We start from the raw sequence: 21,519 nt of genomic DNA on the forward strand, positions 1-21,519 counted from the left end.
GGCCAGAGCCGGCGTGCCGCATCCTGATTGGTAAGCTTCTGGGCCCGCCCCCGAGAGGAGGGCAAGGCCTTATTAAAAGATCAGTGCTCCGCGCTACCGAGGTCAGAGGCTTGAGTCTAAGACCCAGAGCATATCATGTTGAAGATGAGCGGGTGGCAGCCACAGAACCAAAATCAGAGCCGGAACCTGAGGAGAGAGGCGAGTACTGATCCCCCATCTACTTTTTACCCTCCTATCCTCGGGAACACTGGTTGTCCCCTCAAAGTTAGGGCATCTGCTTTTTAGCATGTGGCCCCACCCCTTCCCCGATAAAGTCAGTGACAGTCCGAGGGAGGGATGGGGAGTATCGTTTATTCAGGAGTGGTGCTCACAGGCCTCTCTTCCTTCGGACGATAACGTCACCCCATCCCTGCCCGGAGCATGGGCCTGGCTCTTTGCCGTTGGGCCAGGGGGTCCGGATGCCCTCGGGAGATTTATTCTCTTCCGTTTCTGACCCCAGGCCGCCTCGTTGGGCCTGTCCGGTGGGAGGCGGGGCAGCAGGACACTCCCCCACGCCGAGACGCCTAGGGGACCGTGGCTCACGCCACTGCCGCCGCTTCACCATCAGCGGACGCCACTACCCCTACCCCACCCCCAATCCTGTCTCAGCCCCAGCGTCTCGGGGCCAGAGTGGCCACGTCGGTAGCTGGGGCTCCTGGATCCTCCACAGGACAGCCATTCCACACCCTAACGGAGAAGAGAACCTTAAGGAGACTGACTCAAGACTTTGGGAGGAGGGGTGCCAATGGCTGGGGAGCAGAGATGGGTTTTCCCATTCCCCCAGAGGTCCCTGGGCCTCCTGTACAAGAGAGCATCCTGGATCTCTTAAGTGTGGGAAGCCATTTGGGGTCTCCCCAGTGTATGGTCCTTTCCCTGAGGTAGGTCCCTGCCTCTTTGCCCCTGTCCTGTCTCCAACTAATTATCTGTGTGTGTGTAACCATTGCATCAGGCCAGCCCCCTGTTTGGCTCTGCAGCCCTCTGGCCTGGGGCGCCACTGCTGATGAAAGCAGCGTCCCACCCACTGGAAGGCAAGGAGGGTTCCCCAGGGAGGACAGCCCTGAAGAGAAACACTCTGGGCGATATTGCATCTCCAGTCCCCTGGGATAGGCAGCTGCTGCTCTGCCTCTGGGCTTCCTCCTCCCTTCCCTGTAAGAGACTGGTGAGAACTTACCCATTCATTCCTAACAAATTACTTATCACGCACTTACTATGTGCCATGCATTTTAGGCCCAGGATACATCCATGAACAAGAAAATCTCTGCTCTCACAGAGCTTACATTTCAGTGGGAAAAGGTGCATGTGAACAAATACAAAAGTGCCGTGGAGAAAAGCAAAGCATGGAAGGGTAGCGAATGCTCAGGGTGGGGGTTACAGTTTTACCCTGGGTGGCTAGGGATTCTTTCACTGAGGTGACATTTAAATGAGAGATCTAGAAAGAGGCAAGGGAGTAAGCCCTACAGATATGTGGAAAGAAGAGCTTTGCAGGAGAAGGAACAAGAACAGAGGTCCTAAGGTGGGAGCATGGAAACAGGAGGCCAGCTGGCTGGACTTAAGAGGGAGAGTGGTCAATGAGAAATCCAGGGCAGGAAAGGAGTAGATTGTGCGAGGCCTGCTAAGCCATTTTAAGGACCTTAGCCTTTAATATTTGTGAAATTGGAAGTCACTGAACGGTTTTGAACAGAATGACAGGACCTGACTTAAGTTTTTAAAGGCTCACTCTGGCTGTTGTGAACAGACTTGGGGAGGGGTGGCAAGAGCAGAAACTGGGTAATCCAACAGAGAGGGTAGTAACTTGATCTAGACTGAAAACAATGCAACTGGGTTTTTGAAGAATGAGTTTAAAAATTTAGCTGGTGGTTTGAATTGTGGGGTGTGAGAGAGGAATCAGGACAATACTAAGGGTTTTGGCTTAAGCAAGTAGAGTTGCCATTTACTGAGATGGGGAAGACCAGGGAAGGGGAAGATGAGCAGAATTTGTCTTTGGACATATGAAGTCTGAGATGCCTTTTAGACATCCAAAAGGTGATCCTAGTAAGCAATTAGATAACCCAGTTGGAGGTCCCAGGAGAGATCAAGACTGGAAATGTGCATTTAGAGGATGTCAGTGTGTGAATGGAATTAGGAAAATACCACTTGATTTGTTGCCTTCCCTGTAGTCCAGTCCTTACCCTGGCAGGTTTGAGGCCTACCTTGAATTTAGAGAAAGTGGAGTTGGCCATGACTTTTCAATTATGTAATTGGGACCACAAATGTCAGCAACTAAAAATAAAGGGTCAGGGGGCGCCTGGGTGGTTCGTTCGTTAAGCATCTGACTTCGGCTCAGGTCATGATCCCAGGGCCCTGGGATCGAGCCCCGCATCGGGCTCCCTGCTCAGCGGGAAGCCTGCTTCTCCCACTCCCACTTCCCCTGCTTGTGTTCCCTCTCTGTGTCTGTCAAATAAATAAAATCTTTAAAAAATAAATAAATAAATAAAGGTCAGGCTCTCCTCTGTCCTTGGAAATGGCTGCAAGGACCACTGACTGTCCACACCCTATAAGACAGGAAATGAGGAAAGGACCAACAGAAGGCTGGAGATAAAAGGAGCTGCCTGCCTCCCTTCCAAAAATGGCTAACATCTCTCTTTGATCCCCACAGTGTTCCAGAAGGAAGTGTATCTTCATACATCACCACACCTGAGAGCAGGTAAACTTCACCATCCCTTTCCCAAAACCAGTTCCGAGATGCTGCTTAGGGTCCTTGTACTGGGGTCCTAATAAGTTATGAAAACACCTAGAGAAGACAGGAGAGGAGGGTTTGAATTTGAGCAGCCTTTCCTGACAGGCCACATCCATCTTCCTGGCCTGCCCCTAACTGGGTGACCAAATCACTATTCTTAGAGCATGTCCTAATTGAAAGCTGGATGAGTGAGCAGTCAGCCCCAACAAAGGTAATTGGTTGGTCTTACCAGACCTCAGTCCCCATCAAGGTTAGACTCACCCAAAGGCCTGCCCACACAGAGGGGAAAGGAACACAAGATGGTCTGATAATTGCCCCCTGGAAACTACCAACAGAGTTCCTCAAGAGAGGCTGAGGACTTTTACCAGGATCCCTTAAGAATGTATATTCTAGACCCATGCTTCTTCAAATGCCAGGCGAAAGCAGCAAAGAGGGAAGATTAGTATAGACCAATTGATACATTTTAAAGGGCCAAACAGTAAATATTTTGGATGCTGAGGTCTCCACTCTTACAGCATGAAAGCAGCCGTAAACAGTATGTAAATAAACGAACGTAGTTATGTTCCAATAAAACTTTATCTGCAAACAGGTACCAGGCCAGTTTGCCAACCTGTATAGATGATCTGACTGCTTTGTGGAGTTGTTCCGCTCCCACCCCTGACCCCCCATCCTGAGTATGTCCTTTTCCAGAGCCTGATCCAACTGCAGACATGGCAGCTGAGTCATTGCCTTTTTCCTTCGGGACACTGTCCAGCTGGGAGCTGGAAGCCTGGTATGAGGACCTGCAAGAGGTGCTGTCCTCAGATGAAAATGGGGGTACCTATGTTTCACCTCCTGGAAACAAGGAGGTGAGAATGCTATGCCTAAAGCTGGGGTGGGGGGGTAACTGCCCTTCCCTTCTCGACTAATATCCACCCTACCTTTCCTCATTCCCTTGAAGGAAGAATCAAAAACCTTCACCACTCTTGACCCTGCCTCTCTGGGTTGGCTGACTGAGGAGCCAGGACCAGCAGAGGTCACGAACACCTCCCAGAGCCCTTGCTCTCCAGATTCCAGTCAGAGCTCCCTGGCTCAGGAGGAAGAGGAGGAAGACCACAGAAGACCCAGGAAACGGAAACAGAGTGGCCAGTCCCCAGCTGGGGCTGGAAAGCAACGCATGAAGGAGAAAGAACAAGAGAATGAGAGGAAAGTGGCACAGCTAGCTGAAGAGAATGAACGGCTCAAGCAGGAAATCGAGCGCCTGACCAGGGAAGTAGAGGCGACTCGCCGAGCTCTCATTGACCGAATGGTTAATCTGCACCAAGCATGAACAGTTGGGACCATTGCTTCCCCCTTGGGCCACTACCTCCCGTTCACAAAAGTGGCTGCCGAGCATCTCCTCCAGTGCCAGTGATGGGACCCTCAACCCCATCTAGTCAGGAGTGGGGGAAGCTCGGGGTAGACAACAGGAAAGGGTCTCAGCATGTATATAGAGATTGTACATTTATTTATTACTGTCATATCCATTAAAGTCACTTTCTATGAGCCAGTTTCTCACTTTCACTTTTTCTTCTTGCCTTTAGGGGTTTCAAGGGGTTTCCCCTCAGCTAGAGCCAACTGTTTCTTCAGATCCAAGAGCTTAGCCACCTCGGCGGCAACCTGGTTCTTGTCTGCCTTTTGCGCCTTCAGTTCTCGGACAGTGTTGCCCTAAGAGCAGAGCAGGTGGGGGAAGAACAGCAGTGAGACCAGAAAGAGCCTATTTGAGATTCGGCTTTTCCGCTCTCCCCCGGGGCTTCCGCTGCGTACCTGTTTTGTCACCTCGTCCATCAGCACTTGTACCTGCTGTGGGGCGGCTGCTGCCACAGCCCCTACAACTGCTGGTGTGGGGGGTGCTCTGGCCTGGAGAAGGACAACAGAGTTACCACCTGCTCTGTTAATATGCCCCCGGCCCCGAGTGTCACCTCACAGCTCGGGGGACGGTGATGACCTTTCACTCCAAGGGCTCCTGCTGCTAGGACAGGGAAGAACAACTCGAAGGAAGGAGCAGGACCGGAAGATGGAGAGAGTACTGAGTGAGAACTACTTAGGACACCGAGGAGAGGACACTGTGGCTCTTGCTGGGTGACAGCACAGTCTAGCTTTCTCACCTGGTCCCCACCAAAGCGCTGCCTCAAACTTTCAATCTGGTCATTTTCCAGTTTTTGGAATAAGGGACTGACCTGTGAAGAAAGAATTCCATAATCATGCCCTGACGAGGGAGAAACCCTGCCAGACTGTGCAGAGGGCCCCTCTATCCCCAGTCACTGACATTCAGGAACTCTACATGTTTTAGAAGAGACAAATGTACTGCCAATTTCAGTCAAGAATCCAGATAAAGCACTGGCACTCACTCTGAAAGGCCAAAGTATTAATAAGGTCCAAGACTATTTAACTATTTTAAGGATGCTAGGCTAACACAAGGCTACAGAGGTGAACTTACTTTATCCTCTTGTGTCAAAGAGGAAATGGCTATCCTGTATTCTCCCTGCTCACTGCCTGTCAGCATTATGGAGACCAGGGGACCGTGGTGTTTCTTCCAACGTCTACCCTAGACCAGTTAGTTTTACATGCCAGGTCTTGGGTTCTGGGATGAAGAGTGATGATGGCATATGGGCTAGATGACACTGAGCTTGTGAGCGAATACCAAGGACTTCCTATCAGAAACAAGCCTAAGCGCACAGTGGGGAGGAGTGGGGTAGGGGTTCAGAGGACAGCCGTGAGAGTCCTATGTCCAAGTTCTCTGACCTCACCCCAAAGGCTGCACGGCAAGGGCAGGGATGCTCAGAGGCCGGCCCGTCCAGCCCTCAGACCTACCGTGCCAATCTGGTGTCCGGCTGGTAAGGTGCACAGGAAGTTTGTGAGCAGGACGCTGCAAGCCAGAGGTGGCAGCTGCAACTGGGCCTGGATGGTGGCGCTGACCGTGGGCATGTAAGGCTGCAGCATGACGGACAGCAAGGCAGCGATATTCACTGCCAGGCCTGTCACTGTCCCGGCCCGCTGCCTGGGGAAGAAGAGACCGTCAGACTTTCCAGGAGGACACGGCCCACCGCCACTTTATTCCTGTAGCCAAACTTACCTGTCAGCCTCGCTGCCTTTAATCCGCTTCCAAGGCTCATTCACCTGAATGTACTGGTTGCCATGGCGAGAGATGGTGAGAATACTGCGTAGGGCCTCCCGGATCCTGGGAAGGGAGGGGGTGGGCCAAAGTGTAAAGTCCCAGAGGGACCAGTATGGGGTTCTCAACATGCCAGCAGAGATCACTGAGATGAGACCCGGGTGCGAGATTGCTTACCGAACCTTCTCCAGCAGCTGGTGATAGTGCTGGAGTTCCAGGGTGACATGGGCCAGCAGGCGCCGATCATCAGAAGTAAGCACCATCTCAGGCACGTAACCCCCAAAAAACTTAGACACAAACATCCCAGCTCTTGATGGTAGTAAGGAAAGAGAGGGAAGAGAAAAGAGGAATTATTGCCCAGTCTCCTTCTAGAAATTTGGCCTGACTCTCCTAATTCTCCTTTCTCTCAGAACCGACACCTCCTGGCTCCCTCAAGCTAGAAGGCAAAGCTTAACAAATTCTCTCTCTCTCCCCTAAGAATAAGAAACCTGATAAAGTTAGGCAACGTCCATTTTATTTTTAAGAAATCAATATAAAGAACGATCAAGTCGTAATATATGTAACTTGCTATCCAGTACTCTAATAGAGACAATCTGTGAAATGCGGCTGACAACCAAATCTGAAAGGGTGGGGTTGGGGAGCCACGGAGTATACTTCTTTAGACTGCAGAAGAGCTGAGACGGAGATCAGTAATGGAGTGCGAGTCTAAAGTAACAAAAACTCCCCCAAGTACAGTAAACGTCTCCTACCCCTACACTAAAATAATCCCTTTCTTCAGCCAAACTTGTCTAATGGTCTGCAAGTAACTTTTTTGCTACGAGAGAATACATTTCCAATTCTATAAAGAACATTAATAAGAAACCAATTTGCAAAAATTCATTTTGTGACCAACTTTGCTAAAACACACCTGTACAACTGACTTCACCCAAGCAAACATATCCTACTATGTTCTAGAATCAGGTACCAATTGATAGAAATCCACTTTCCACATTGTCCTCCCTATCCGTCACAGCTCCTGCTCATTCCTGCCTTCTTGGCGCCCCCGTCTCTTCCATCTCCCACCTAGTGGAGCAGAGCTAGCCTCCAGCCCGCCCCGCCCCCAGCTCATCTGCCAACCCTGACCACCTGCCCAAGTCCCACCTGTTGATGAAGTTGCCCAGATTGTTAAGCAATTCCGAATTATTCTTGAGCAACATGTCTGTCCAGGAGAAGGCACTGTCCTGGCCCTCAGGCCGAATGTAGAGCAGATAGAAGCGCCAGATGTCAGCAGGGATCCCTGTGTCCTGGGCCATGTCACCAAACACTCCCACGCCCCGGCTCTTGGAGAATTTCCCATCCTCATAATTCAGGTACTCTGGACAGAGAAGTAGAATGAGAATCATGTGCTCAAATCACACATTTCCCTCTCTGACCCACTAACTCTTCCTCTCCCTCAACCTCAACTATGGGTGTCCAGCAACACTTCTCCTTGAGTAGCGGGCCTGCAAAGAATTTGGGGATTTCTGGGCGCCTGGGTGGCTCAGTTGGTTAAGCGACTGCCTTCAGCTCAGGTCATGATCCCGGGGTCCTGGGATCGAGTCCCACATCGGGCTCCCCCTGCTCTGCGGGGAGCCTGCTTCTCCCTCTGCCTGCCACTCCCCTGCTTGTGCTCTCTCTCTCAAATAAATAAATAAAATCTTTAAAAAAAAAAAAAAAAGAATTTGGGGATTTCTTCCTCTCCATTTTAGCCTTTTTGCCCTTTGCTTCTACCCATTACAAAATTTTAGCTTCAGGCTTTTGCTTTCTTAGGCTCTTGTTCCCTTCTTCTGGGTTGAGTTCTCATGTTCTAATTACTTCCTATTTCATTTCAACTCCTAACTCAAGATCTAGCACCTCTCCAGGATCTTCTTCCAAATACTGCCTCAGCCCTCTTTCCCTAGGAACTTCCCCATCTTCAGTCTTCCAGGGTACCTGTAGCAATGAGGTGGTTGACCAAGGTATAGTTGTCCTCAGCTCCTAAAGCTGAACAAGGAAAAACTAAGCCGTGGAAGGGAACATTGTCTTTGGCCATGAACTGATACAGGTTCACCTACAGAATACAGTTGGGAAACAAAGGTCCTGAGATCTTCTTCAAAGGCCCAAGGAAGATCAGATACCCAATCCTAACCATCCCAATGCATGCACCCTCCCAACAGGAAGGCTAACCAAGAACTGCTCACTTGTTCTGGGTTCTTCCACCATCTCTCCCACTGGTCTGTGTAGTTGGCTGTGATGGACAAGTAGCCAATGGTGGCATCAAACCAGACATAGAATACCTGGAGGGCCAGGAGGAAGGAGACAGACTAGGATGAAGGAACACTGGGAGAACCTCACCAACCCAGCCTCCAAATGAAGCAAGACATAATCAAGAGTCTATTCTATTAGCTCAGGGTCTCAACCCAAAGGCAGAATAATATGACATATGAATAAAGCATAGGGTTTTACCTTGTCCTCAAAGCCTTCTAAGGGCACAGGGGTTCCCCATTTGAGATCTCGGGTTATGCAGCGTGGCTTGAGGCCATCCCGAAGCCAAGAACGAATAATGAACCGGGCATTGGGTGTCCAGTCACTGCCAGGCAATGTCTTCCCCAACCATTCCTCCAGTCGTTCTTCCAGCTGAGATGGCAGAGAAAGAGAGCTGATTTAGGACAGTCTCATACATGGTTTGCATAAGGATAAATATGTACAACCTCTTTGGAGTAGTTTGGCAGTATATAATTAAAAGACTCGTGACTGGGGCGCCTGGGTGGCTCAGTCGGTTAAGCATCTGCCTCTGGTTCAGGGCGTGATCCCGGGGTCCTGGGATTGAGCCCCGCATTGGGCTCCCTGCTCAGCAGGAAGCCTGCTTCTCCCTCTGCCTGCCGCTCCCCCTGACTGTGCTCTGTCAAGTAAATAAAATCTTTAAAAAAAAAAAAAGACTCATGACTTTGACATAGCAATTCCACTGCTAGGAATTTCTGCAGTAGAAATAGACAAAAATAGGATGCCCAGGTGGCTCAGTCACTTAAGCAACTGCCTCAGCTCAGGGTCCTGGGATCGAGCCCTGCATCGGGCTCCCTGCTCAGTAGGGACCCTGATTCTCCCTCTGCCTTCTGATCCCCCTGCTTGGGCTCTCTCTGACAAATAAAATCTAAAAAAAAAAAACAAAATACACAAAAGTGCATGGATGTGTATATAAGGAAGTACATGCTTATCATAGCAAAAAAATTGCAACCAACTCCCATGGTTCAGCAGTTTAAAGAAATATGGTGTATCAATACAATTAAATACTTTTAAAGAGTGAGTTAGATCTGTATGTACTGGACATGTAAAGATCTCCAAGATACGTTTATTAAGTAAAGCAAACCACAAAATAATGTATCATATAATCCTATCATTATAAAAATAAGTAATAACATACAGATGAACAGAAACTCAAAAAATTGTGAAGAAATATATGTATCAGTGCTTTATTCTCAGATGGAATTATGCGGAACATCTACTTTTATACCATATTTCTACCTGAGATTTTAGAAACAAGCTTATTTCACTTTTATAAGCAGAAAAACAAAGATAAATCTGTTGGAAAGAATGGCTCATGTGATTTACACACATAAATACCGTAGCTTTTTTTTTTTTTTTTAAAGATTTTATTTATTTATTTGACAGAGAGAGACATAGCGAGAGAGGGAACACAAGCAGGGGGAGTGGGCGAGGGAGAAGCAGGCTTTCCGCCGAGCAGGGAGCCTGATACGGGGCTCGATCCCAGGACCCTGGGATCATGACCTGAGTTGAAGGCAGATGCTTAACAACTGAGCCACCCAGGCGCCCCAATACCATAGCTTCTGAAGCCTGACAACAGCTCTACCACTGAGGCTATGGGGAAAGAGGTGCACACAATGCTGGTAGGAAGGCAAAACAAAACAACACCTACTGAGGAAAATCTGGCAATAAACAACATATGCAAGTAATCACTTTTAAGGAATTTATCCTGAAGATACACTTCCAACAGTACAAAAATTCATAAGCACAAGGTTATTTGCTGCAGCATTATTTATAATCACAATTTACTGGAAACTACCTAAATGGTAATCCTAGGAAACAGACTGAATAAACTATAGAACCTACACCAAATGGAGTACTATGCAGCTATTAAAAACTGACCAAATAAGGATACCTATGAACTGATATGGAGTGATTTCCAGAACGTACTGTCAGGTGAAAAAAACAAAACGCGAAAGAGTATACACCCAGAATGCTGTATTTTGAATGAGAAGAGGAAATAAGAAAACATGCACACACACCTGCTTATCTTGATATATATGTTTATAAAAATAAACACATTAAGAATAAAACCGAAGACAAAGTTGATTAGCAACAGGAGATGGGAGAACAAGGTGGCATGAACAGGAAAGGGAATGACACTTCTCTGAGTATACCTTTTTGTATGGTTTTGATTTTTAAAAGCAGACTGATGTTCTCCTTATTCAAAAAATAAAATTAACAAGGACAAGGAGAGGAAAAAAAACTAAAAGCAAATGAACCAAACTTATTAACTTATTTCAGTAACAAAACCACAGTGAAGGGGGGAAAAAACTAAGCTAAAACAATTCTGAACACATTACTGATTATATAGCCTCAGCTGGGGGGAGGGACAAGGCTGCCAACAAACCCCAAACTCTTTTTAGCAGGGCTTTTTGTAGTGGTATGGGTGAAGCAATTCTGAAATTATTTTTAGGTGTACCGTAGGATTGAGCAAATGAGTAAAGGTCAGAAGCCAGGGTACTTACTGTGTTAGAAGGGAGAAACAAACATGAAATAAGGGAAGGTGGGGAAGACCCCCTGTAGGGATGGACTGGAATCGGAGGTGTTAGTGTGAACTTCAAATGAATGCCTCTCTCTTTTTGCGGGAAGGGCCTAGAAGCAAAGACACCCCAGTTGCAATGAGCACACCTCAATCAGGGTTTCTAATACTGTTCTCCACTAAAATGAACCAGGGCTTTGTGGAGAAATGGTTGCTTCGGAGGCTGGAACAAATGAACCTAGATATCTTGTTATGCCAGAAAATAAGGAAGCACTTAGCAAAAGGTGGGAGATGTCAAAAACACAGAGAAACGATCTTAAAGAGGCTCCCGCTGGCCAAATAAGGGACAATGTGAACATGAGAATAATTCATGACAGGAATTAATTACAAGCCACTGAAAACAATAGGAATCCATGAGCCCACACTGATAATGGATACCTAATAACTAATAAATGAGCAAAGGAGAAGGGGTTGGAGAGTTGGAAAAGCTTCATGAAAAGTGGTTCAGGGTAAGAATGATTAACTAAGGGGCGCCTGGGTGGCTCAGTTCCTTAAGTGTCTGCCTTCGGCTCAGGTGTTGATCCCGGGGTTCTGGGATCGAGCCCCGTACTGGGCTCCCCTCAGTGGGGAGTGTGCTTCTACCTCTCCCTCTGCCATCCCCCTGTTTGTGCTTGCTCACTCTCTCTCAATAAATAAAATCTTAAAAAAAAAAAATGATTAAATGGATGCTAAATCTATGGCACCTTTTAATGATGAGCAAGGTATTTGTATGTTTTAAAAATATACTCCCATAGGGCGCCTGGGTGGCTCAGATGGTTAAGCGTCTGCCTTCGGCTCAGGTCATGATCCCAGGGTCCTGGGATCGAGTCCCGCATCGGGCTCTCTGCTCCTTGGGAGCCTGCTTCTCCCTCTGACCCTCTCCCCTCTCATGCTGTTTCTCGCTCGCTCGCTCTCTAAAAAATAAATAAAATCTTAAAAAAAAAAAAAAAAAAAAATACTCCCATAGATTGCTTATAAGTTGTAAGAGGGAAAATGTTAATTGTATACTAAACAAGTAACACTTCAACTAGACAAAATTAACATCACCAATAAGGGGGAAATGGCCATCATGTACCTCTGGAAAGGACACATATCATTTATGCAGTATTCCAACTAAGGATGCATAACCTGAATTTAATCATGAGGAAACAGCCAACAAATCCAAAATAAGGAATATTCAATTGGGGGGAGGTGGGGGGGCAGGGACCGCAGTCTTAAACACTGTTAAAGAAAGGCTGAAGAACTTTTTCAGATTAAAGGAAACTAGACAGAAAAACTAAAGGCAATACATGACCCTGAGCTAGATTCTGTACTAAAGGAAAAATAACCCCATAAAAGGTATTATTGGGATAACTGACAAAACTGAAATGTGGACGGTAGATCAGACAACTATATCAATGTTAAATTTCTTGAAGTTGTTTACTATGGCTATTGCAAGAATGTCTTTTTTTCCTTAAGAAACACAATTAAGTATTTAAGAGTAAAGAGAATACAGGGGCGCCTGGGTGGCAGTTGGTTAAGCATCCGGCTCAGGTGATCTCGGGATCATGGGATCAAGCCCTGCATCGGGCTCCATGCTCAGGGGAGTCTGCTTAAGACTCTCTTTCCCCTCTCTCTGCCCCTCCCCACCATGTGCGTGCATGCTCCTCTCTCTAAACAAATCTTAAAAAAAAAAAGAGAGATTAAAGAGGCTATGTACGCACATGCATATGTGGAAAGAGCAAGAATATGCTAAAATAAATAGAGCAAAACCTTAACAACTAGTGAACCTAGACAATGGGTACATGAGGTTCTTTGATCTAGCAACTGTTTATTCTTGCAGCTTTTGGTGAACTTGAAATTATTTCCAAAGTTAAAAAGGAGGCAAATCTACTAATGCAGAAAATCCAGTCAAGACACATTATAAAGTAAAAGAAAGACAGTGTGAATGCCATGATCTAATTTGTATTAGGAAAAAAAAAAGACATGAAAACACTTTCATATGCATATGTTATTTCTGAATAGACACAAAGGAAATGAGCCTTAATACCTCTGGGGAATGGGCCTGGGCCTTGCACTTTGTCCCCTTTAATCTGTTATGTCTTTTTTACAATAAGCCTGTGTATTTTTGGGGGCGCCTGGGTGGCTCAGATGGTTAAGCGTCTGCCTTCAGCTCAGGTAATGATCTCCAGGTCCTGGGATCGAGCCCCACGTCGGGCTCCCTGCTCAGTGGGGAGTCTGCTTCTCCCTCTCCCTCTGCCTCTCCCCACTATGCCTGCTCGCTCTCTATCTCTGTCTCAAATGAATAAATAAAAAAATTCTTTAAAAAAAAAAAAAGCCTGTGTGTTTTTAAAAGGGAAATTAAAAACACTTGAGCATGGCTTGGTACAGATCTGTGGCTGAGGCAGAGGGGGCCGAAGAGGCCGTGCAGACTAGCTTGAGGCAAAGGCCCACTTACCTTAGGCAGGTCCAGGAACAGGTGCCGAGAGGATTTCACCACAGGGCACGACCGGCATACTTTACACTGAGGTTTCTGTGAAGGGAAATTCAAGGGAAAGGGTGACCCACGGTGATGACGCAGGATCAGGACTTGAGGCTAGGGGGAGCTGTGCAGGCAAGGGGAGACACACGGAGGAATGAGCTCCCCCGTCTGCCATCTTAACTGAGCTTCATGCTTACTTGGGCCTTCTGTGAACTTGAAGACTCAGGTCCACAGAGCATAACATTTGTTACTCAGAGTTTCACGACTCTGTCCTATCACTGCAAAGAATAGGAAAAAGCATTCTCTGAGTGCAGGCTAAGTAAAGAGCACTGTACATAGCTGCGTGAGGGGAGGAAGGAACCAAGACACACATTTCCTCTCCCTGAAGAAATTACAATCACGTTAGGGAGAGCGGGTCCCCTGAGAAACAAGTGCAGACGTTTCCAAAGCAAAACATCAAGAAATACTTATTTTCACGGCACACTGACCCTAATACTGGCGGGTGATGGCTAGAGGACTCAACAGTTGGGGGGGGATGGCCAATGAAAGCTTCCCAGCGAGTTCTGATCTGGGCTTTTGAGTCCTTTCTCTTTTGAATAGGCTCCACGCCCCGCGAGGCTTGAACTCACTCATGACCGACCCTGAGATCAAGAGGTGCCAGTTCTATCGACTGAGCCAGTCAGGCGCCTGGGCTTCTGAAGCAGAGCGACGGGCTCTCTCTCAGGACCTGTGTCCTGAGCTCTACAAGCCTACCTCCAACCACCCACCTAACGCCTCCGCGCGGGTGTCTCACAGGCTCCGCAAGCTGAACAAACCCAGGACCCCCGCACTCCACCACAGCGCCTGTCCTTCACCCAAGCCTGCCCACATTCGTAGACGGTGCTGCTGTCTACCCCAGTGGCTCAAGCCAAAAACTTACAAGTCATCGTGTTCTTGACGTCCCCTCACCCCGAATTCACCTGTTCAGTTCTACAGAGTTTGCCTCCGAAATCTATTTCAAATCCTTTTTTCCCTCCACATTCCTGCTGTTACTAACCCAGGCCAACCTATCATCCCGTCTCTGAGCTACCACTCTGGCCTCCAAACTGGTCTCCCCACCTTCTCTCTTGCGTCCCTCCCGTCCATTTTCCACTGAGCAGCCTACCATCCAGCTGCCACAGCAGCGCCCCAGGCCCCGGGCGTCGGTCACCGCCGACCTCTCTGACCTCATCTCAATCCAGCCTCCCTCTCACTGTGCTACGGCTCGGCTGGCCTCCTCCCTCTGCCCAGCCAACTGCCTGCTGCCTTGCGCCTTTGCACTTCCTGTTCCTTCTGCGTGGAACGCTCTCAACCTCTCAGTGCCCGGCTTGCTCCTTCTCATTCTTCAGTTAAACTCTCAGATCACGTGTCAGCTCCTCTGACAAGCCTTCCCTAATCACCCGGCTAAAATCTTTCCCCAGAAGCCACTGTCCCAGCGTCCCGGCAGTTTATCCTGTATGGATGCTCTTGGCTTCAGGGTTGGTCTCCTCCCCACGCTACAGAAAGATCTGTGTTATTCACTGCTATATCGCCAGTGACTACCCCTCTCATAAGGACTCAAAACACATGTGTTATATAAATGAACGAATAAGTTAGCCAAAGAATAAACACAGAGAAGGGGAGGCATGTTTACGGAAAAAAAAAAAGAACTAATAAACAAATGCAGATCGGGTGGTCTGAAGCAGGAGCAAAGGTAGGGAAGCAGGCCCTCATCTTGCCCATTTCCTAGCACAGTGCCAGGCACGTGGTAAATGCTCCGAAAGCGTCCAATGGACTGAACGATGAGATAGGGTAAAAGAAGCACTGGTGAGGGGCGCCTGGGGGGGCTCAGTCGGTGAAACAGCTGCCTTCGGCTCAGGTCATGATCCCGGGGTCCTGGGATGGAGCCCCACACCTTGGGCTCCCTGCTTAGCGGGGAGTCTGCTTCTCCCTCTCCCTCCCCCTGCTCTCTCGCTCTCAAATAAATAAGTAAAATCTTAAAAAAAAAAAAAAAAAGAAGAGGCACTGGGGAAAGATCCTGAATGCTAAAATAAAAATCCTGAATGGGACCAGCCTGCAAGTCCCTGAACAATAGACACTGTTTCCTTCCTCCTTCCTCTCCTTCCATGAGACGCTGCTCTCACCTTGAGCTCAGTGGCATTGATGAGCTTGCCGCACTTGTCACACTGGTCACCCCGGGCCTCCTCGTAGCCACAGAAGGGACACACACCCTCCACAAAGCGGTCAGCCAGGAAGCGGGCGCAGCGTTCACACCGCAGCTGCTCTACAGTATCTTGCAGCACAAAACCTCGGGTCAACAACCGCCGGAAGATGTCCTGCGTGATTCTGGCAAGGTGAGTCAGGCACAGGGGAGGGCCAGGTCAGAGGAGGTCAGAGGAGGTGGTGCCCCTCCCTCCCGTCACTCCACCCAGGCCCCACATCAGTCCCAGTGCCGCAGAAACCAGGCAGAAGGCCCCCCAAGGCCACAGCCATCTAGTCATCTTTAGGGAGTCTTACGGGATGACCCAGACCCCTCATACACACTCCCCAACTCCCCCACACAATCTCTTCCCTCAACACTCTAGAATTTGTCAAATACAAATTTAACAGTTCTGTACACTGTGCTAACAAAAATCTCTAAAAGGACAGGACTGTACTTTTTTAATATGTCCCCAAATCAAAATTAATCAGTCCAACTGCGAAACTGCTTTAACACTATTAAGCTGACAGCCTGCCCGTTATATAGTTTTTATTAAGAATGAATACCAAGCAGAGGAAGAATGAGTGTATTTGCTATACACCTGCATGGGAGTGCATGGGAATGTCCTTGGAACTCCAGAGCAGCCAGGGAAGAGCAGGGTGGTGGCAGAGGGCAGGCAGATAATTCCCATGAGCCTAAGTCCTGTCTCTTCCCTGCCTCGCCGCTCCTTCAGCCCCTGGGCAGCCTTCCGCCTCTAGGAATCCCCAGGCTTGGGATCCATTTCAGGGCAATATTCAGATCCTAAGTTCCGGTGGGGGGCGGAGGGGGATGGATGCCTAGACAACACTTTTGGTTCCTTCTGTCTCCAGGACATTCTCACTGCCCCCAGCTCCAGCGTTCACCCCCCATTCCTGACTGATTAGAGGAAACCTACTTGGTCTGCTGTGGAGTAGTGGTACGACCAAAAATATCAAATGAGATATTAAACCAGCGGTAGATGTCAGCATGGATGGCATGGTACTTGTCACAGATCTCCTGGGGGGTCAGACCCTCCTCCATAGCCTTGGTCTCTGTTGCTGTACCGTACTCATCTGTCCCACACAGATAGAGGGTGTTCCACTGGCGGAGGCGGGAATACCTGGAAGGGGATATGGTGATCTCAGGGGCCCCCTTGGCCCCTCCCATGTCCCGGGGACCCCCCCAGCCTCCACCCTTGAGGCATTCTGTTCCCTTGGGCCCACCGCTCCCTCAGAAGGTCCTCCCCCCGCAGCTGGCTCCACCTGGCAAAGACGTCAGCACTGAGCACGCAACCAATGAGGTTTCCAAGGTGTGGGACATTGTTGACATAAGGGAGGGCGCTGGTGATGAGCACATTCCTTTCCCCAGCCACAGGCAGCCTGGTAGGGAAAGAGAAAGACAACGGTCCATGGAGGAGAAGCAAGGGTCAAGAGGGACCAACAGTGCACAGAACACCCAGACACAGACCTGTTCTACTGTCACAGACTCAGGTACATCTGAAGTCTTTCCTCACGTGAAACCACAGGATCATGAACTCCCCTAAAAGCCATGAGACCCCCTACAGTTGAAAGTACAGGGCCTGCCACAGTGAGCAAGGCCAGGTACTGCTCTGACGGAGCTGCATTCCACACTGACCTCTGTCTCACTTTATGATCACGACGGATTCTTTTCCACCAGCTCATTCTCAGGCTCCAACTTCCTGGGTATTGACAAAACTCTTCCTGGTTCTTTCCAACCACCACGCCCCCCAGACTCCCAATGCCACCCAAGCACCCTTTCCCGCACTGCCCTCTTCTCTTCTTCCCAGCTGGAAGCATGATCTCCAGTCACTGCTTCAAGTACTCACAGCCTGCCACTCAAGTCCTTCCATACCCGACTCCCCCCCCACCCCAACCCACGGTGGTACTCTCTCTGTGGTCCTACTCAAGTCCGCAGGCATCAGCTACCGCCTTCCTCGCCACGCTCCCCAGTAACTTTCCCAGGCACATGCCTAGTTATGCCACTCAATCTGCGGTCTCAAGTCACTCTGCTCTTTTTGTGCTTCGCACCCGACAGCTCAGCTGCACACATCCTTGGCACTGACCCCTCACCAGGGCTCCTTTGATCTTTCCAACCATTCTCAACCTATAATCACTCACTCCCATCCTTTACTGTGTCCTTCAACCTTGGCCATCCTGAGAGCTCAGATTCCCATGGTTCCTACTGTTAACAAAGACTGAAATGAAGGGCACCTGGGTGGCTCTGTCGGTTAAGCGTCTGCCTTCGGCTCAGGTCATGATCCCAGGGTCCTGGGATCGAGCCCCACATCAGGCTCCCCGCTCAGCGGGAAGCCTGCTTCTCCCTCTCCCACTCCCCCTGCTTGTGTTCCCTTTCTCGATGTCTCTCTCTCTCTGTCGAATAAATAAATTAAATCTTAAAGACTCAAATGATTCTTCTTGTTAACCTCACCCCTTCTTCCCAGCTGCTAATGTAAATTCCAGTTAGAGGTTCCAACTACTTCCTGGAACATTTTCCAGCTCATTTCCTTAAAAGAGAGCTCACTGATTTCTCCTGCATTCATTGACTTTGCTCCCTATAACTAAACACCATAATTTTTTCTGAAATCCAGCTGAGAAATCAGCTCCTTCAGAGAAGCCTTCCTTCATCAACGACCAGCCTTCCACCTGTCATCCTTGTACCCCGAGCCCCTAAGCACTTTGTAGCACACTGTGTGGCGCTCACATGGCGCTCTGTGACTTCTCCCTTCATTGGAAGTGTGTTTCCTACCACGGCAGACATAAAGGGGAGTATGCCTGGGGTTCTACCCTCGGGGGGTTGCATTCTATTATATAACTGGTGTCTGGGATCAGTGCGGTGAGAAGTACAAAGTGCCAAAGGAAAAGACGGAAATTAAAGAGGTCACTGAAGGTGACCTGTCAGACAGACGCTGGCACTATCAATAACTTCCACTTAAGGAACCAAGCCCCAGGGCGCATGGGTGGCTCAGTCGCTTAAGCATCTGACTCTTTTAAAGATTATTTATTTATTTATTTATTTGACAGAGAGACACAGCGAGAGAAGGAACACAAGCAGGGGGAGTGGGAGAGGGAGAAGCAGGCTTCCCGCGGAGCAGGGAGCCGGATGCGGGGCTCGATCCCAGGACCCTGGGATCATGACCCGAGCCGAAGGCAGACGCTTAACGACTGAGCCACCCAGGCGCCCCAAGCATCTGACTCTTGATATCAGCTCAGGTCTCGATCTCAGGGCCATGAGTTTAAGCCCTGTGTTGGGACTCCACGCTGGTGTGGAGCCTACCTAAAAAAACAAAGCAAAACAAACCAAAACAAAGCCCACTCATCAGTGCCTACTCACACAGGATTCTGCTGTGGCCGAAGTGGGGGCAAGCTTTCCAGGCCCTTCTCCCAAGCAGTTACAGCCATGGCGATCTCCTCCTCAGACAGAGTGGCCAACTCCTCCTCCTGTGAAGGGCAGACATGATTCCTCACCAGGTGAGGAGGCCCAGAGACTAAAGAAACTTTCCTTGCTCTCCAACAACTGAAAGAGTTAATGGCCATGCTCAAAGTCCCTCTCCAAGCCCCCCCTCCCCCCAGATACTGAGGCTCTATGGGGACCCTGCTGCTCTGTTCCAAACCTCAGGCTCATTGCTGACAGCCCTCCCCTCAACGGAGCCAGGCTGGGGCTGCTTCTGGAGGTAGGGCCGGAGGGCCAGGACGCCCTGCTGCTTCAGCACAGTCTCTGCAGCTCTCTGACATGGCTCCTGAGAACTCAGGGTCTGGAACCAGCTGTGCAGGGCACCCAATTCCTCTGTGGGCATGGGAGAAAAGAGGGAATTAGCAAGACTTGGAATGGGCAAGGCAAGAATGGATCTCCTCCCTTTCTTCATGAAGTCTCTCCAGTTACCTTCCCCAGTTCCCTCAGCCATCTTTATGCTGTAACTGCCCCGTCATGCTATACTTCAAAGCGGATCCTCAATTTTGTATTGCCTATTCTGTAATTCCTCCACCAAGCTCCTGGGCTGGGGTTGGGGATGAAGTGACATGCACAGTTCTCACCAGGGAGGTAGGCTGGGTCTTGAAGTAATGGGTATAGAGCTCCCCACAAAACAACGTCAGCTAGAGATTCCGTCTCCTTTGTTGAAGAAAGAAAAGAAAAAGGTCCACAGGTAAAATACTATGTTTCTTCCCAGCGCATACAATAATTTCAAACATTTCCTAAACACTTACTACGAGTTAAACACTTTGTTAAGCACTTTAAGTTACCTCATTTAATCCTCACAATAACCCATTGAGGTGGCTACTAATATTACCCCACTTCAAAAATGAAAAAACTTGAAGATTAGAATCTGGTGATTTTTCAAGATTATACTGCTAGCAAGTGGCAGTGTTGGGTTCTGCACTCTGAGTATAGCCTTCCTCTTGGTTCTTATATCATACAATTTTCTCTGATCCCCATTTCAGAGCCCAACTCACCCCAGCCAGGAAAGGACTGCTCCGACGACTCAAGCTTTGGTCAATGTGAGTCAGGGCTCTCCGGACTGGGCCAAGAACATCTTCCCCCTTTTTGCCTTGGACCACTAAATAGTACAGGGCAGCAGACAAAGCTGGCTAAAATGTGGGGGACACAGGTCAGGATGGCCATACAGAGCAAGGGCCTGCCTGCCATCCCCCATGTCTCAGGCCTACCTGCAGCTCTGTAGCTTCCCATTCCAGCCACTGGTTGCTGAGGTCATCTTGCTCCCAGCCAGATAACAGAAAGAAGTATCTGCCCAAGGAGAGAGCAACAGAAGGTTGAACTAGAGGGCCCATCTGTCTAGCCTATTTCTTACCCCACAGTGAAGTAGTGGTTGCAAAGTAAACCACACCGCGGACAGTAAACCCTGATTTTATTCAGCCACCTCCCTGCCTTCAGGACCAATACTGACCGGCAGATTGCACTAGTGGAGAAGAGGTAGTTGCCACTATCCAGTTGCAAGACAGGGACCTTAGGCCGGGTCAGGAACGGGACCACACACTCTGATGCGGAAGAGGAAAAGGAGTGAAAAGACAAGGAAAAGAAAAAAAACTTTGTTAACTTAGAAGGACAACTTCACATTGTTCAGGGAAAAAGAGAAGACACTGGAAAGATTTCTGGGTAGGACCGATGCAAGGGGGTGGGTCCAGAATGCGCTGGACAGACTAGCAGGTGTTCAGCTGAGACCACCAGCTGGAAGCAACAGATGGGCATTGCAGAGGGGTGGTGGTGGTGGTATTGGGACAGTGCAGCAGCCAAATACTGAAACAACCGAGAGTAACAGGGTAATCTAAGGAACTGGGAGAACTGACAGAACTACTTTTAAGAGGCACCCAAACAGATGGCTGGGAAGAAGAGGTAAACCGAAAGGAGTGAATGTGCGTCTGTTTTAGGAGAGGAGAGTAGGGTTTCCTAAAAACAACAAAGGGGTGCCTGGAGGTGGTGATGAATAACTAGAGATAGTATGGGGGTGGGAGGAGCCTGAAGGGTGTGGGAGAAAGTCGGAAAGGAGCTAGAGGTTCACTGGAGTGAGGCGGGATACGGGAAGATGGGGGGGGGGTTAGAGATGAGGGAAGGGGTATACCGAGGGTAATTAAGGGAAGCAATTAATGAAAGATGTGACGGGGAGAAAAGGGATGGGCTGACCAAGAATAATGCGGGAGGAGGTGGACGGGACTGCGTGATGGACGGCGGGGGTTTGGGGAAGACAACTGCGGGATGGATGTCGGGCGTGTTTTTCCGCCCCGGCCCCCTCATCCACCGCCCACCAGCGCCAGCCCGACTACCTTCGGGGCCTACGGTGCTGATAAGCAGCTCCGCTCTGCCCTGGGCCCTGCCCGCCGCGGCCAGCACGGGCAGGCTCCCCGGGGCGCCCTCGCTCACGAACAGTTTCATTTCGCCGTGGATCCCACGCTGATGCAACCGGAACCGGCCTCCTGCCTGTGGGCTGAGCGTCCGTCGCGATGCATGCCGGGAAATGGAGTTCTGAACTAGATCATTCCCTGGGCACCGCTCGCGGAAAGTAGACTATTTCTCCCATCATGCAACATCAGGAAACAGGAAAAGGATATCATCGAGATGGAGAGGCCGCAGAGGCTGTGCTAGA

At 49.3% G+C, this 21,519-nt stretch overlaps 2 protein-coding genes across 4 annotated transcripts; one reads left to right on the plus strand and one right to left on the minus strand.

Moving 5' to 3' along the window:
* The first annotated feature begins 120 nt into the window (after positions 1-120).
* On the plus strand, positions 121-4,279 carry DDIT3 (DNA damage inducible transcript 3). 2 transcript variants are annotated; one of them, XM_035002307.1, is made up of 4 exons: positions 121-198; positions 2,675-2,722; positions 3,446-3,603; positions 3,696-4,279. In XM_035002307.1, exons 3-4 carry the CDS (start codon positions 3,466-3,468, stop codon positions 4,062-4,064), a joined length of 507 nt encoding a protein of 168 aa, XP_034858198.1. In that variant the 5' UTR covers positions 121-198; positions 2,675-2,722; positions 3,446-3,465; the 3' UTR covers positions 4,065-4,279. The 2 variants fall into 2 exon arrangements, with proteins under 2 accessions (XP_034858198.1, XP_034858199.1); XM_035002308.1 differs by lacking the exon at positions 121-198 and having other exon boundaries at positions 2,680-2,722; positions 3,345-3,603.
* MARS1 (methionyl-tRNA synthetase 1) lies at positions 4,225-21,350 on the minus strand. 2 transcript variants are annotated; one of them, XM_035002303.1, is made up of 21 exons: positions 21,200-21,350; positions 20,326-20,416; positions 20,087-20,165; positions 19,874-20,008; positions 19,457-19,532; positions 19,036-19,208; positions 18,756-18,862; positions 16,667-16,783; positions 16,321-16,524; positions 15,331-15,532; positions 13,166-13,240; positions 8,352-8,522; positions 8,087-8,182; positions 7,839-7,956; positions 7,029-7,242; positions 6,066-6,197; positions 5,850-5,954; positions 5,588-5,774; positions 4,882-4,953; positions 4,541-4,633; positions 4,225-4,441 (listed from the first exon to the last, which is right to left on the minus strand). In XM_035002303.1, the coding sequence occupies exons 1-21, from the start codon at positions 21,306-21,308 to the stop codon at positions 4,295-4,297; spliced, it is 2,703 nt and encodes a 900-aa protein (XP_034858194.1). In that variant the 5' UTR covers positions 21,309-21,350; the 3' UTR covers positions 4,225-4,294. The 2 variants fall into 2 exon arrangements, 1 of the variants encoding a protein (XP_034858194.1); XR_004678739.1 differs by having other exon boundaries at positions 4,404-4,441; positions 4,541-4,953.
* Between the last annotated feature and the right edge of the window lie 169 nt (positions 21,351-21,519).

Source organism: Mirounga leonina, unplaced genomic scaffold, assembly GCF_011800145.1.
Source record: "Mirounga leonina isolate KUSES-001 unplaced genomic scaffold, KU_Mleo_1.0 Mir_126, whole genome shotgun sequence".
Classification (NCBI taxonomy): Eukaryota; Metazoa; Chordata; class Mammalia; order Carnivora; family Phocidae; genus Mirounga; species Mirounga leonina.